General features: G+C 38.0%; 1 protein-coding gene across 2 annotated transcripts in view; it reads left to right on the top strand.

The window, feature by feature from the left end:
- LOC108780369 (uncharacterized) overlaps positions 1-17,971 on the top strand; it is a 70,532-nt gene extending 52,561 nt beyond the window's left edge. For both annotated transcript variants that reach the window (XM_018548060.1, XM_018548051.1), the window contains 10 exons: positions 2,955-4,677; positions 7,070-7,243; positions 11,187-11,409; positions 12,067-12,302; positions 12,768-13,092; positions 13,239-13,453; positions 14,011-14,213; positions 14,301-14,473; positions 14,556-14,720; positions 15,300-17,971. In XM_018548060.1, coding sequence (XP_018403562.1) covers positions 2,955-4,677; positions 7,070-7,243; positions 11,187-11,409; positions 12,067-12,302; positions 12,768-13,092; positions 13,239-13,453; positions 14,011-14,213; positions 14,301-14,473; positions 14,556-14,720; positions 15,300-15,802 — 3,940 coding nt within the window. In that variant the 3' untranslated portion in view covers positions 15,803-17,971. The remainder of the gene's footprint in view (positions 1-2,954; positions 4,678-7,069; positions 7,244-11,186; positions 11,410-12,066; positions 12,303-12,767; positions 13,093-13,238; positions 13,454-14,010; positions 14,214-14,300; positions 14,474-14,555; positions 14,721-15,299) is intronic.
- The last annotated feature ends 41 nt before the right edge of the window (positions 17,972-18,012 follow it).

Here is an 18,012-nt window from a genome sequence, read left to right as displayed (position 1 = left end):
TTTCTTCTATAAACTGTGATACATGTTGTGAAGTGGCTTTTTAGAGAAAAATACAAATATTGATATTAAAAATATTTTTTAATACCAATTTTTAAATAGACGTGAAATATATTGTATTAAAAAATAAATATATTAAAACATGAAATATTATATTTTATATAAATGCGAACTCTACAATTACTTTATCGTTATTTAATGAAAACCATGTTTTGAAATTACAAACTAATTGCCGGCAACGTTTTTCATTTAAACATAAAGCTACAAAATAGGGAGAAATATTTGTATAAATACGGTAAACGCAGCGCGGTTGCACTTTTAATCTATAGAGCACAAGAATTCTAAAGATCTCATTAAACGCATTGCATAAGATGCCACCGAAAACGCAGGGCTTCTCATTTATTATTCAAGTATAATATTGAATAGTGGTACCGTATTTCCTATCGCCTTTGTTCACGATTTCCATTGTCTCCTTCTTTATCGTTCACTCTATGAACCTTCCACGCGTATTTGCGTAAGAACCAAACGAGTGTAATGGCGTTCTTGTGTTGAATGCTGTACGCTCGACAATGTAATCAGATTCGCGAAAAGGCCTATTGGTCCTTTGTACATGGACGGTCTTTGTCGTATAAATCTAATTTCCGACGTCTTGCACTGTAGTACAAAACAGAAACGCACGCACGCGTAAGTGCAAATTATTGCATTGGACGTTTAATAACGCAATCAAGTTTAAAAAAACGTGCAGATTTTTTAATAAATTTGAATTTGACGTAAAGAGCTTTCGATAAGTCACCATTCCTTTTCGCAATAGTTTAACATCCGACATCAAATTTTGGTGTAAAATAATACGTTTAAAATTATAACAAATACGAATATTTATTTAAAAGGTAATAATTAGATATAGTTGTTTTTCTATTCCAGATAATTTTTAGATCTGCACGCTTGTATATATTTAATTTATCTATTTATTGGAAAAATAAGCATCGACATTTTATTTAGTTTACATTTACATAAATAAAAATTGTCAATAAATGAAGAAGGGTATTTTTTGATTTCTGGGTATTTAAATATCATACAGCTGACGCACACACACAACACATACACACAAGCATTTAATGAATAAAAAATTTTTATTTAATCGATTGATAATATAAAGCAAACAATTTGGTAAAATTGAAATGGGCTTCATATATTTATTATTCAATCTTGCAAAATGTAACTCGGCACTTTGTGGGTAATATTATTTGAAATTTGCATTTAAATACGACGGCGCGGCGTTTTAAATTCCGTACATATAACTCTCAGAGTTATATGTTTATTGCAGTACATTTTTTAATTTGCATAAAAATTTAATTGTTAATTAATATTAGAGAAATTACGATCTAACACTTCACGATTTATTGAGGATCTTTATGTTACTCTCTGAAGCTACTTTAATCAGAACAACTTTATAACGAAAAATAACTACCGCAAACTCTTTCTTTAACATGATAAAATGGTGACTTACGAGCCGTAATACATATATTTAGGATTTATCGTATCGAAAGTTTCTTCCCAGTCTGTTGCCGTGTACATGTCCCAAAGACTTTTCGCACGATCGAACTACCAGGAGATTCTACATTCGTTTGAGATCATGTAACGTGTACTATCGAGACGATAGTATCGAGAGTATGATATATAGCGGCTGAATTTATTTCCACATGAGCACTGTCACGTTCTACAAAATCTAAAAATATGGAAGGAAGGAATATTCCAAAGAAAGAAAGAAAAAAGAGATAGAGGAGGAAGGGACATCGTACTGACAATGAGATAAATGGCACTTTCTCTCTCAGCGAGAAATAAATTGCATATTTTTTAACAATTTTTATAATTTTTTCTAAGTTCGTCTCAGTGATTTAAAAAAAACAATATTGACCTTAACTATATAATTGAAGTTCTATGTACTCGTATATTGCATTGAGAAAAATGTCTGGCTGGATTAATTGGAATTCTGGTTGAAAATGGATGAGAATTAGAATTAAATCTATTAGAATTTTAGTTGAGATAACTGGAAAATTTTTCTGATCACTGATTTATCATATTTTCAACCAGATATTTTTCTCATCTATTTTCAGCACACATATACACACACAAGGAGGAATAAAGTATTACTATTATTTTAAGGAATACTTTATTATTATACACATTACTTCTCGTTATTACTATTATTTATAGTAAAGGGTCTAACCGATCACAGAGCTACTTTATTGATTCTCGTGTATTATTTTTATTATAAATACGATCTTCCTTAATGATACATTGTCAAAGATATTTCATGTTAACATTGAGTTAGTTTACACCTTAAAGATATCTAATTATCCGTTAATGCATAATAATATTCGGACATACTATTTTATGTTTATAACAGCTAGCAGTTTACCTCATCTAGGTTGCGTATAAAGAATATACCAACAACTAGTTATCTTTCACTTAGTTTCCTTCATCTGATAAAAAAAGAGTTACAGTTATTCGACTGTGTACTATTCTGACGAACGTTAGCCTCATTAAAGATTACACATTAAGATTCTGCCTATTAAAAGTTGTAATCAAGTCAGATAGATAGTTGCCTATCAAATCAATTCAATTATCTGACACATTTTAATAACATTTATGTAATATTTATAATAATTATACTTACATAAATATATATTATAATTAAAATATATATAAATCTTCAAAGACATTTATTTATCTTATCTTTTATAAAATATATAAATAATTTATATTCACATGATATAATATTGAAGTTGTCTTTTACTAAGCTAATTATTCAGCTGAAGATACACTTTCGTAGATTTCAATGTATTAGTACATACAAAATATTGAGAAATTTAAAAATTATTTAGGAATTGAAAAACAGTATAAGTTAATAATTTGTTAACACTAATATTAATACAGGATCTGCTCTCTTATTTTAGGTCCCGAAGGCGTAGCGGTAGTGGCGTGACGGACATACACTCTCAGCAACAGCAGCAGCAATCGCAGTTGCAAGAGAACAACAACTCGCGCGAACAACAACTCGTGCGAACAACAGGCTCGCGCGACGCGAAGAAGCCGCAGGAGGGACTGGGGCCCGATGAGATGTGGGCCCCTGGCGCCCTGGGCCATCATCGGGAGCTACCTGTTGATGTGCCCGACACCCTTCTACAGAAGGCCTATCCCAACAAGGTAAAAAACTGCTCTTCCGATTATAGGAACGGGCTACAGCATCGTCCCCGTAGCGCTAGCGACCTCGACCTCTCCCTAAACCTTAAAAACGAGACCCTAAAGACGCGCACCATCGCGGACGGACGCGCTAGACTCGTATCGAACGATCGCACGCACGACGTCACCGATCTGGCAGCCAGAACAATTAACATCCACAACGGTCTTCAGCCCTCCATGCTGAAGATCGAACTGAATATCGAGGACGAGGAGGAGAAAGTGAAAGCCACCAGGAAGAACCTGGGATTCGACAAATATCACGATAGCCCGATCGCCACCGGCTCGCCAGATTTGAAAAATACCTTTAAAGTTTTCCAAGTGTACGCGAACGTTGACGAGGACGCAGGTGGACAGAAGGAGTCCAGTGTTGATATTGAAGACGACTACCCTTTTGCTAAGGAGGATTATCCCACCATGCTGAAAACATGTAGTGACGATTCCGCGAGCCCGAGAAGCTCATCGGGTAGATCGGACAGTACCGCACCCCTTGATACCAGTCTAATGCTCAGGCATAGCAAAAGTCATAAGGACTCCCCGACTTATGACGTCCGAAGGATAGACCTCGGTTCTCCTTGTAGATCGGTGATACCCGATATCAAGGTGGCCCCACTATTTGGCCGAACCCGAGACGCGACTTCCTTCGACAATCCGGCTTATGGATTAACGGACTTGCAGGATCTTCAGGGGCTACTGCGATCCGACGAGATGTCAGACTTAACCAGACTGATTGATGAACAATCTCCAATCCCAAGAACTCCGCAAGACCAAGATAAAGTCTCGCCTGTTCGTGTCAAGGATCAGCAGATGGAATCTTCCCAAACCGAGCCATCAAGCAAGTCCGGCAAGAGCCCGACGAAACGTCGTCCAAATGACGAGCGAACTAAATTGAAGACTAAAACTCGCAGTCTCGATATCGAGGAATTGATTCGAGCTGGTTCGACCGACGATCTTCTCGGCATCGAATTAAGCGATCTCTCCTCTTCGTCCTCGTCCCGGCAGCGGACAAAAAAGAAGCGACATCAGCAGATCTCCAGCGGCTATTCCACACTGAGGAGCGAGGCCTCTGGCGATCTCGAGCATAACGCGGACCGCAGCTTCCTCGTGGTGGGCAGAAGGCCTTACCGCGAGGTAGCCGTCGATTGTCCACCGGATTTCGTGCCGGTCACCAAGTGCCACCCGATATACCCACCGCCGAATAAGACCCCCGGCAACAGCAAGCACAACACCCTCGAGCCAAAGCGCGATCGCGCGAGTGTCATTAACGAGGCGAGTTCGTGCGCTGCGACAACGACGATGACCATGACGACAACCACGCTCGTAGCCTCCCCTCGCCTCTCCCTGAACGATAATAGCTTCACGACGCTGTCTAGTGCCGACAGTAGCGCTAAAGAGACCGTGGTCGCGCGCTCGGTAGACCATAAGCACAGCTTGAAGAAGGTAAGGTCCAAAGTCAAGAGCTTAATATGCGACAGCTTACAGTCTATCCTGCATCACCAGCACGGTGATTCGCTTGGCGCTTACAGCACGCAATACCTTAACTCCCTAATGCAGACTCAGCCTAATGATCCTGTTCTGCGATCGTTCGTCATAAACACTGAAAATTCCAACGAGCTCTCGCAAATGCGTAACTCTCTTAACGAACAAGATAAGAATTTTTTCCAAAATCGACAAATCGAGAACTCCTATTTCGAGGATGATTATCACGACGTTTTCTTACGAGGAAAATTCTCCCGCGAGAACGGCGAACGTTCGTCGTTATCCTCCGTTTTTCCAGAAGAGCCTTCCAAAAATTGGCGAAATCGCTTTCTCGGAGAAGTTGATAATAATAAAAAGACCTCTTCCCCTTACCTAACTAACGATTCGATACGCTTAAGTGTTTTTCCTACTTTTAAAAACAAACCGTGCTCTTCTCAAGAAGAACTCTTTAGCTTCGAGAAGGAAACCGAAATGACTAACTTCTCCGATTGTCCGAACGAGATTAGCTTGTTGCCGGAGGAAAATATCTCGTTTTTTAAAGTCAGAGATAACATTCACGTCCAATCGTCCATCCAAGAAACGAATCAGAATTCTCGGAATTCCCTATGTGAGCTCTTCTCTGCGGAGCGACGCATTATCAGTCGATTATTCGACGACACGCGTTGTTCTAATGATTGTCAGCCACAAGAAACGGAGCGACGTCGTGACTGTCTCAATGATTCGCCGATTACACAAAATCAAAGAAATACAAGGCTATTTTTGAAGTACGAATATTCCAAATTGTTCGTTCCATTCATGCTTCCTAACAATGGCGTGAAATTTCACGTTAGTTGGAGAAGCATGTCCGACCTTTCGAATTTAACGGCCGATCGGCAGTCGATCATAAGGAGAGCTTTTTCGCTCCCCGACTTTGTTTCAATACCCAAAATTATGTCGTCGTCCACCATTGGGTGCGATAAAATTGATCACCCGATCGTCCTACGTGACGGATTTTTTGACGAACGTATGAAGCAGAACCTACCAAAATCATCGATGCACACTGTGAAGAACCATTCGCTCAAGTCGCACGTCGACGCTCTTGAACAGCAGGTAAACCACAATGGACTTCGCTCGAGTTTAGAAACTTTCGCTCATCGAGTAATTCGAACGGCGTCCTTGCACTTTGGAAATTTGTACGTCTTGCAAAGTAACTTCGTGGTTGATTGTCTCTTGAATTACTTGATTAAATTCATCGTCATTCAAGTCCTATTTCTCGATGTTAAAGATCGTGATTTATCTATAAAAGAGATACTCTCGGAGAGACTGTAGAACAGTAATTTCTCTTTGCACGTGTTATGATCGTGGAAACTGTTACAATCGCGTTCACAACTTTTCAATACTTCCAGACCGGCTGCTGTCTGGGAAACGCAATATGAATTAAACTCTCTTTCATAAACCGTGATAATACGTGATACGTATAATATAGATCGAGATTAGACGTAAGATCTGTTGATTATAAATGACCGATAAAAGTGTTACTCTATTTGATTATACTATAGGTTTTATTAGATGGTTCAATAAAGACACAAATTTGTGGAATATCCTTTAGAGAACAAGTTTATGTAATATCTTTAAATTTGTGTAATATTCTTTATCTTGATAAGACCATTATTGCACATGATAAAATGTGCGAAGGTCGCCGTTCAGTTAAACACGCAAAGAAAAGCATGCGTAGAGAGGATTGTGGAATATTTAACATAAGATCAACAGCATGGTAAAGTAGCCCCACAAGCTGCGCAATAAAAATAGTGAAGTAAAATGCTCATGTAAGTGTAAATTACGTGCATTATCTTAATTAACATATTTCAAAATAGCGAACGAAGGAAATAAATAATTATAGAGATTCCAAATAATAAATCTTATCGTCTTTAATAAAAACAATTGATTTAACATTAACTGCAATAAAAATAAAAATACGTTATCGTCTTCGATATAATTATATTGATACGATAATATTGAATGAATCACCGAGTCATTCAAGAGACGGCATTTTACTTCTGCATTTTTTGGCGTAATCTCGCTTTTGACATGCTTTCTTTTAGTGTATATCTCGCCTTATCTTCTTCTTTCTCTCGCTTCTCTAGCTTACGTCAACCTGCTCTTTTTCTCTTCCCTCTCGTCCTTCCGCGTGCCGCATGCAAATACGCGGTTTTACAAAGCATCTTCGACTGAAGTGTACGAATAGTTTGTGTCTGAAAATAATGGTAAAAAAGAAAGGAATGTGAAACGATAAGAGTTGGGAAAGGCAAAGTAGTTTGCGCGGTGTCAGGCACGTGGGACCATTAATACGAGCTGTTTCGGAATGGATTTTTAGGCCGGTCTCAATGGGGTCAAGCCTGCCATTCCACCGCGCGATCAGAAGAGGGCACCTGCTAGACCGCCGAAAGATAATCTGCGCCTCTCCACGCAGAACAATAATGTTGAGACGAGCGATAACGCCAACGCCGAGCCGACGCAACAGCAGCTTCACTCTATCAGGAAATATCAGGTAAGATATATGATGTCGGCACTCTCTCGCACTCGCGTTGTATCGAGTCACGTAAGCACGCATGATAAGCATTCGAGAAGCGCGGACAGGCTCTCTACACCAATCCCGTGTTGAATTTTGGAGGACGTGACGGAATGTAAGTATCGACGTAAGAAAAAAAAAGAAAAGCTAGATGTGTGTACCTAACACGTATTCCAAATTGTTATTGTTAACATACAAAAGCACATTTGTTAAGAGAAACAAGCTCGAGTCAGTAGGCAAATTGCCTAAATTCGGTAAGTGCTACCACCATACACAATGATAGACTGCACATTCTTACATAAAATTGTCAGGATATTAGTTCAGGAAGAATGACGTAGCTTGAAGCATAATCTTTCTTTCTTTCTAAAGTACAGAGTCGAAGAAAAATGGTAATAGAGTCGAAGAAAGATTTTATGCGCTCAATTCTTTTTGACTGAGCAGAAAGAGAATGAGGTAGTTCGAAGCATATCGCTCTCTTTTTCTAAAGTATATCAAGTCGAAGAGAAATGCTGATAGAGTTGAAGAAAGATGCTGATAATTCTTTTTCACAGAAGCTAAGAGCAGGGAATGCGCAATGTTGCAATCTGTATCTATCATATTACATCTATCAGTGTTTTACGAAACGTTTATTTTATTATTGATATTGAAGCCACGTCTGCTCAAAAAGAACGAATTCGATGTAATCGATTTCGCTGTACGTAAATTATGTCCAACCGTGATAATCGCCACGAAACGCGTTGGTTTTGCTTAATGCATAATAAACATTCTCGTAAAAAGGAATCTTTATGCGCGAGACACGATTTACATATTGAAGAAGGGTTGACCGCGTAATATCGCCGGTCTAGCTCGTAAACTGGGCACGAGGCTTCCGTCGGTGTTTCGTCACGACGATAAAACTGCACTTCTTCCTTTCGCCGGAATTTACGATTTTTACCCTGTAACCAGATTAAGTCGTTAACGGGCGCGTGTCGGTCCGGGAAAAGCAGGATTTTTTTTTGCGGGGCGAGCTTTTAACCGTGAGAATAGCGCAACAACTGTGGTTTAAGCAGTAGATCGCGTTGCGTAACGATACGAAGGCGGCAAATGACAGATCGTTATTTAAGAGGACGTACTACAGCTCGCTACTCACGTGACGCAGGAAATTGCGATGACAATGGTTATTATCGAGGCACCATTCGTGCCTCGCGCGACGTATAGCCGCGCCACACAGTTTCCGAATTCCCCGAGCCCAGGTTCGATTGATAAATGAGTCGCAACGCGACCTTGCACCAGCGGAAATTAATCAGACGCATTAACAGTACGTATCGTTAACAAGCGTTTGACAATTATTAAACGAACGTCGATCAACGTGGAAAATTCTTCATTCCGTTTATTCTCCATATGCGCTCGTGAAACACACGTGGCACTGAAACACCACTGGCTCGTTTGTTAATAAATGCAACTCGGCGGAAGATAGGAGAGGCAGAGGAAACTTCTTTTTGAAATTAAAATACGCGACGCGTCAAGATCCATTTGACGGTCCCGCTCGAATAATTTGTCACTCCTGTTGAACTTCGTTTCATCGAACCGTTGAAAATCGGGAGGAAACTCTTCGTGGAAAATCGTAGATGAGATCTGGATATGCTCGTGAATCGAGTGCGGCGCGCTTGAAATTCATACAATCTCAGTATCTGTAAGTGTGAGAAATGCCAGAACCCCTTACGTGACTGGCGCGTCGCCGGGGCCGCGTGAGTCTGTTTATCTTATGGAATCCTCACGCCACACTCTTACCTGCCTTAAGTCAAGTGCGGTCTGGAATGTAAAGAACCCCTGCAATATAGTCTAAGATTACATGCCTGAAGTGTAGCGTTACGAAGTTTTCGATAGGTGTAGACGTAGGGTGACTCGCGCAGGCCTGCTGCATTCAGCTCTCTTGGTCCCTTCTTCTTTTTTTTATACAGCTTTTCTAACCTCAGTTTCTTGATCTGCCTCAAGCAGACGGAGAGCCCATTTCAGACTTCCAATTCGGTTCGCTGCTCTAATATGTCGCCGCAGCAGGTGTCCTAAATTCAACACATTTTTCTTTACTTTCCCGTTTTTATGAAAGTCATTAGTTGCAATGTATCGACCGAATAGCCAACATATCTAACATTTCTTTTCAATTTACATTTTGATATTCCTATTACTATCAGCTATGCTATTTAAAAATCCTTAGCAAATGTGAATCTATGAAACATCGCAATTTCCTCCCTCAATTCAATTTTATTCATTATTCTATTTACAAAATTCCATAAATTAATTCTTATCAAGATGGAATCATATGTCGGAACATTGTAGGTACATCGCGTCGCTCAGAGATCGTCCAGACTTACATAAAAGACTGAAAACACGGTTTTTTCCCGGAACCCATTTTGTTGTCATTTGTTTTTAAGTTTACACATACACATGACATTTCTAACATACTCTATGTTAGCTGTTGGTGTTTTCTAAGTACATTGTGCAGGAGGGCAAGAGCTCGAGCACAGGAAACCTTATGTCCACTATCGAGGTAAATAGGGCTTCACTGAGATATGTTTATCCTCATACGTAGCATCGTGCAGCAAAACGTGGTGCTTGTTATATAAATGAAAATTAAGAGTCGTATGTTTTGCTGCCAGCTACTGCGGCATTGCAGATAAACATTTTTTATCGGACATGCCATACGCATCGCAATTTCACGACGGTAAAACGCAACGGCTGACTAATGACGACTTTATCAACTGACACCGGTGGGCGTAGATCACGAATCACGAATAGTATCGCCGCTAGCATGACAAATTCATATTATTTGATCACAAGTAGATATTACTGAGTCATTAAGAAAATAAAAAATTATTGTAAATTAAACTTTGTTAAATATAGCGATGCACATACATCGAAAATAAATTTATATAATAAAAATATAGAATTTTTTTAAGTATGAATATTCAGTTACAAATTCTTTAAGACTTGGAAACCATTATTTTTTATAATATTTAGAAAATTTCTTGGTCAAATATTTTACATTCTATTTTATTTAATTTATTTAATTCATTCATGCATTCATATAATGCGATTATATAAATTTTAGAAAACACTATAAGAACGATTCACTATTATAAAATTATTGAATACGAGATTTATGCGAAATAATAAGATGTTTCTTATCAAAACAGATTTTGTTAAAAATACTTTTGTAGATTAAAAATAATTACAAATATTATTTGTAGATATACAGTCTAGAATATATGAGAGAGAATTGTATCGATGTGTATTGTGCCAGATTTAATTGACTGGAAACTAAAAGCTCTATGTTTCTGAATATAAAGCTATCTCGAAATAATTGATGAACAGGTATGCATTCGCAAAGAAAATCAATTGGGTCTTAAATTTATCATTCAAGAACTTCTTATTTTTCGCAAGTTGCAACCGCATTAAGTGGCTTATAAATTTTTCAGCCAATCGTATGTATTTGCGACACTTGTTACATACAGCTGATGCGCACAGCAATTATTTCACAGTCTCTTACATAATCAGCATAATTATTGTAATACCTCTTAATAAGATAAGATTTCTTTAAGATAATCTAACCAATTTTGAATTAAAATATTATTTCTTCTAACGTATATTGTAGACTATAGATACCTAAACATTACATAAATTACAGAAACAAAAACGTGATAAATTTTGGTAAAATTTTCTCTAAACTTTTTTTTGTATTCTTAAAGATTTCTATTATTTATTATATTCACGATTGCATCTAAAATATATTTAAGATAAAAATGTATTTAATCTTTTAAAAATAGTATGTAAAATATACATGTAAAGGGTTCTATTTCATTACGAGATTTCAATTTTCATAAACATTTTTATATTTTGTAAAGGCAAATAGATAGCAAATAGATAGGTGATATTGCACTTACAGGAACAGTTACGAAAACGGAAAGATGAGGAGGAGAGACTGGAAATGCTCAGCCATTCTCTCCGTGGCTCGAAAAAGCTCCAAGCTTTGGAAAGCCACGCGACGAGTCTCAGTGGCCAGGAAAATTTTGCTTACGCACAGGACGAGGTGACCACCGGCATCAGTCGAATTACACACGCTACTCCTAATGCAGTCCAAGAAGTAGAGGAGCCGCCCAGGCCTCTCAGTAAGTAATTTTTCTTTTTCAAATTCTCGCGGATTTCTCTAAAAAGAAAATACCAAAAAAGAAAAACATAAAAAGAGAAAAATAAATTCAATTAAAAAAATTAAATTTAATACATATTGTACCCTTTATTACGTTAATATTTAAGCTTTTTCAATTTTGTATTGTTTTGTACGTAGGAGAGAAGTACTGAATGCGTGTCAGTTGCCTAATCGTACTTTTTGCAGCATGTTGCAAAAAAACTTCCAGCTAATTAACTTATTATTGATAGAAGGTAAAACGTGTAATAAGTAATAATAGGTACTTGAAATATCAAGGTACAATTTCTAATCTTCGTTTGCGTACAAATCAATTCTAAATGAAAAATATAATAAAAAAATAGATTAAGGGATACGTATTCGGCAACTCTCCCCTACCTTGTTTCAAGAGAATTTTAAACCTCTTCTATCCCATTTGCATTAAATGGCTTGCATTTAATTTTATGAACAAACGCGAAAGCGGTATTTAAAGAATTCTGAAAGTTGCTGAAAATTGAATGCTACTAAATATAGTTCCTCGCTCTTCCCTTATAGCCCGCTTGTGTAGCGTAAATAAATAGCGGGTGCGGCGACACAGGATTCCGCAAGGAAGTTTCTAACAAGTATACCTTTCATATTTCAGCGTACGGCGAGGTCGTTGCTACGCTGGAGAGGCTGCAGCTCCAACTGCGGAATATTTCAGGTGCTCTCGGTATTTCGGGTCCAGGTGTCGAAGCCGAGCTCGAGGCAGTCCGGACACTTTTAGTACAGAATCGATTTGCGTCTGCTCTAGCGACTCGTCATACTTTAAAAAGTCGGTTAAGGGCGAGCAAGATTTTCAAACATCATGCCGATGACGCATCGAGTTTAGCGCGAGATGTATGTAAAATTGATAATTTATAATATAATATAATAAAAGAGAGAGGAAATCTATATAACATTATTCACGTTATTTAAAACGCCATTCAATACATTTTTGTTTACTAATTAAAAATTCTTCTCACACTCGTAAAGCTAAATGGTGTACTACAACATTATATGTACGTAATTTAATTAGAATAATGTGCAGAAGCTTATTAAATTGTTTCCTCAAATATTTTAATAATAATAATGATGTTTTTTTTGTACTTTCTATGCAACATTTAATTAAATAGAGACCTTTTCTCAATGCATTTTAAACGTAAAATGTATAACTCGGAAACCGTATCCCATGTTACGTATTTTTAATCATTTGTACAACATATCTAATGTGATCATATCTTCTTATGTTCTCAAATATGTTGTTATTATTAACTTGTTCTCCAATTTATGTCATAATTTTAATGCTTTGGCGTGATATTTCAGTGCGTGGATATCCTTGAAAAATGGCAATCGTCGACTGCAACAGGTGTCGGTGGAGCAGAAACAATAGCCGATGTGGAAGAGTTAACGAGTATTCTAACGAGTTACGACATGGAGGCTCTGCTTCTGGCACACGACTCTATCGTCTCATACGTGGAAGGTTTACAAAGGAAGCAAAGCCCGTCCTCTCCACCCAGTGGCCCGCCCAGTCCAACGTCTAGTTGGAAAGATTCCCGTGTAGTCGACAACATTAAAATTATCCGAATTGAGAAAACTAACGAACCTCTGGGTGCTACCGTCAGAAACGAAGGGGATGCGGTAATTATAGGTAATCATATTTACATGCAACTATCATTTCCTCTATCTCTGCTAAAATTATACTGGCGATTTATTGCATACTCTCTTATCGTATAATCTTATCGTTAAATTCTGAGAATATTGCTTGTAACACTAATAATAATTCTGTTTTGCAAGGACGTGTCGTTCGCGGTGGTGCGGCAGACAAGTCAGGACTTCTACACGAAGGCGACGAGGTTCTCGAGGTAAACGGAGTAGAAATGCGCGGCAAGACTGTCAACGAGGTTTGCGATATTCTCGCTGGTATGCAGGGTGGTCTCACGTTCTTGGTACTTCCGGCTCCAACGAGCCATAGAAATAATTTAAGGAGAGAAGAAGCGACACAGAAAGAAGTACGACACATACAGAACATATCCTGATATATTTAGCACATTCTCGTATTAGAAATATGGACTACCGTATCCGTGGATCTTGAAACTAGAACAACCAATATTACCGGTGGGGTGGCGTTGGAGGTGAAAGGGCAAATGTCAGATAGGGAAAACGTTTGTCCTTCAACTTCCAAGATACGCAAATGACATTGATCGTTTTACATTTGAACGTCTTTTTACGCGATTTCGATATTTGTAGTTTAAGAAAATCAATATTATTTAAGTCACTTGGTCATTCGCTTAATTAAAGTTTGTTCAGTGCACCTACGTTAACTGAGCCCACGTATGTGAACGTATGTATGTACAAAAGCGAATGTCATATATCTATAAGCATATTGCTGCATATGTCATGTGTTCTTTTATCTTAAGCACACGGCATTGATACTTGTAAGTTACACGTACGGAATTATCTATAGATCGACGCTAATAGGAAACAGCTGTTCCGGCTTTATTGCACGGACATAACGTAGGTATAACATGACATTTGTAACCATAAAGCTTTTACCGTCTGCATCTAGATACATATACGAGCGCATTTCGATTACGATCCCGAAGAAGACCCGTACATACCGTGCAGAGAGTTGGGCGTGAGCTTCCAAAAGGGAGATATACTCCACGTAATTTCCCAAGAGGATCCTAACTGGTGGCAGGCATATCGAGAGGGTGAAGAGAAGGACCAGACACTGGCTGGTCTAATACCTAGCAAAGCGTTTCAACATCAGTGAGTAACTATAATCGAGGATTATAATCGCGCCAATACTTGAACACCGCATCCTATTTAAAACGATATCTCGTTTTACCTTTGCAGGAGAGAATCCATGAAGCAGACGATAGCCGGCGACAAATCGACGATGCGAGGTTCGAAGAAATCCAGCACGTTATTATGCGCGAGAAAAAATCCAAAGAAAAAGAAACGAAATAAGTTCGGCGCGAACTTTAATGATGATGGATATCCACTTTACGCGACAACTGCCATAGACGGTATGTAAAGCCTAAATTGGCTGACTCAATGTCAATTACAAATTGTTAAAGACTATTTTTAGACGCAAAAGTTTTCTCGCAGATTACGACAGCGAGGAAGTGCTGACGTACGAGGAACTCGGCTTATACTATCCCCGTGCAAATCACAAGAGGCCAATTGTACTCATCGGACCACCCAACATCGGACGACACGAACTCAGGCAAAGATTGATGCAAGACAGCGAACGTTTTGCTGCAGCGATTCCACGTAAGTTTCATTTTTTAAATTTAATTTAATTTGATTTATTGCACTCTTGAAATATTATAATACTAACAAAGACGTATGTACATAAGTATGAGGTACATACAAAAAGAGTAAAGCGCTAGCAAATTAAGTTGCTGTTATAAAGCTTACCTGATAAACTTGAAATTAACATGATTGACTAAGATAATATATTTTAGTATAATGAAGCTAAGATTATTATGAACAATTAAATAAATAATTAATCTACTGTGAAATATTTACCAATTTGGAAAAACCAATTTTTCTAAGGTATCTAAAAATTTAGCTAGATAGATCTGAAAATAATTTTGTTTGGACTATCAAAATAATTATGTAGGAAATTGAAAAGAATGAACAATGCTGCAAAAAGTTTTGACATTCTAGCAAGCAGTTCGAGCATGCATATTTTGATGGATCCAACAAAATTATTTTTAGATCTGTAATTAACTAAATTTTTAAATATTTTAGCGAAATCGTTCTTTTAATATAATTTTTTAAAAGAAATATCTCAACCTAAATAAAACATAAAAATAATCTAAATAATCCTGTTTTTTCTACTTGCAGATACAAGTCGTCCAAAAAAAGATTCCGAAATCGATGGGCAGGATTATCATTTTATTTCTCGTGCTCAGTTCGAGTCCGATATTCTTTGTCGGAAGTTCGTCGAGCACGGCGAGTACGAGAAAGCATACTACGGTACGTCCGTGGAGGCCATCAGGACAGTGGTTAATTCCGGGAAAATCTGTGTCTTAAACTTGCATCCCCAAAGTCTCAAGATCCTGCGAAATTCGAATCTGAAGCCGTATGTTGTGTTTATCGCGCCTCCGAGCCTCGAGAAGCTTAGGCAGAAGAGGATCAACAACAACGAAAGCTTCAAAGAGGAAGAATTAAAAGACATAATCGAGAAGGCCCGTGAGATGGAGGATAAGTATGGCCACCTGTTTGATATGCTTATCGTCAATAACGATACAGATCGAGCGTATAACCAGCTTCTCTCGGAGATTAATTCACTCGAGAGAGAACCTCAGTGGGTGCCTGCGTCTTGGGTTAATCAACCATCATCTTAAGCGGTCTTAGTCGCCGCGCTTTAGAGGAGCGTTTCTGTACGTATTTCAACGATGAGGATGGCGATCGAAGGCCAGTATTGCGGTATCTGTTTGCAAGACGAGTGCTTTTGCGCAATTTTCCAAGTAAGACTTCAAGCAAGTCTAATAGAAATTCGGAGAACTGATTCTTCTACAGGTGCCTGTTACATAGTTTTATGTTTCTTACGCAAATCTTAAATCTTCCCCGGTTATTATGTATTGCAAGTACTACTCGCCTGACAGAGTCTTCCGCGTGTGTTGTATTTTGGTGCCATGAAAATCACGGAGAATCCTCGGAAGTAATCTTCAAAGGGAGAAAAGGAAGAAGAGAAATAGAAAAAAGAATGAATGTTTTGCAAACAATTTTCACAATCTCTGTGACGAACTACTCCTCGACGTAGATTCTTGCATTTGTTATAGAAGAAAAAAAGAAAATATGGTGTTTATATACCATTGTGATGAGAGAAGACAGTTGTCGAGGCTCAGTTGCATCAATAATGTTTCGAATTTAAGCGAATACGTAATCAAATTGCGGACGATAATCGACCGAAAAACTTAAATTTAAGTTCTGCTTAAATTTCAAACAGGGTTGCTGCAATTTAGTCTACTTTTGGTACCTCGAGATAATCCCGACTGAAATAGTACGTTCGTACGTCGAAGTTTCAGAGGTATTTACGGTTAAATTCTCATGACTGACCCATTCCGTAAGCGGTTAACATTATTATACATATTAGATACGCGAGTATACAAAAATTATCATCTCGGTGCGCTAAAGCACATCTGCCGAGCGTTTTGCTCTTTCTACATATTAGCCCGTTCTACGTGAGGAAGTGTACCTGACTTGATATGTCTCCTAACAGTGAAAAATTTCTAACTCGGGGGACTCGTGAAAATATCGTGTAATTTTCTATGGTCCACGTACATACATTTTGATAAATTTTGATAAGTAAAACCGGAGCTTCGATCCAGATTTTTTAAACGATTCTCATTCAACGTATAGCACGTCCGAATATATTAATGTGATTATATTATCAACACTCCACGTAATCTAATTACTTCTTTTTACGTTTATCGCGAATCAATCATACACACACACACACACACACACACACACACACACACACACATATATATATATATATAGAACTTTCGCATACGATCATAGAGAGTTGCACGTTTTTTCACATGAAATTTCGGTTAGAAATTTTTGGCAGTCCTGTTATTCTAACCAAGCGGAAGCTCTTGTTATAAAGGAAGAAAAAAAATTCCAAAACGACGTTCCCACAAGCATAACGACGCACGTTTCTTCGAACGCAAGAGGAAACGTCTGCGATGTCGAAGAAGGCGAAACTCGCTAACGTTTTACCGTTCGCCCTAGACATTTCGTGTTTGTTTAGAGAGCAGAAACTCGTGTTTCGAACCCGTAGATTCGTTAAACGCAATAGACTTAGGCTCGACTGTGGTTCGGTATACAAGCTTGTAAAACCTATTCTACAACGTGCTTTTTGTTTTTTGTTTCTTGATTTTTTCCTCTTTGTGATCGTTTTATCGACAGTTGTAGTTCTTGCTAAATGTTTCTTCTGAAATTCGTTAATTTTTATCTCGAGCGACAGAAGACGAAAAAGGAAAGCAAAAACACTAGAAGTAAAAAATATATAGCAAAAAGCAAGAAACGGAAAACAAAAAATACAATGTAGAATAGGCTTAAGAGCTCCGGTAAACTTGAAAAAGATGTGTTGTTCGTATAGAGATTGTGGGCTACTGTGTCGTGATTAGATCAACTGTGTAATGTTAGTCGATCCAGAATGAACACGATAGATATTAAATTCAATGTGAAACAGTCGTAAAAATGGACGCGCGACTTAGAGAGATGTGTCTACGGTGGAAAAAAAAATCGTTATTTCAATTTTTAGCTATTTAAAATCGATCTTCTAAGAGCCAATCAATGCATGACGGTTCAATATCGTGCCAAGTATCAGACCGCATGTGAAAGGACGCAAAAAAGATGTGCCAAATAATCCTGGATTATTTCCAGATGAATTCAAGTTTTAAAATGCGCTCAAGAGGCACCGTAGAATTTGTCATTATATTGATTATGTAAATAATTGTGCACTTATGTATAGAGAGAAAAGGAAGCGAGAAAGAGAGAGAGAGAGAGAGAGAGAGAGAGAGAGAGAGAGAGAGAGAGAGAG

This window comes from Cyphomyrmex costatus, unplaced genomic scaffold (assembly GCF_001594065.2).
Source record: "Cyphomyrmex costatus isolate MS0001 unplaced genomic scaffold, Ccosl1.0 scaffold122, whole genome shotgun sequence".
NCBI lineage: Eukaryota > Metazoa > Arthropoda > Insecta > Hymenoptera > Formicidae > Cyphomyrmex > Cyphomyrmex costatus.
The sequence above is the reverse complement of the archived record's forward strand: the minus strand, read 5'-3'. Positions and strand labels throughout refer to the sequence as shown.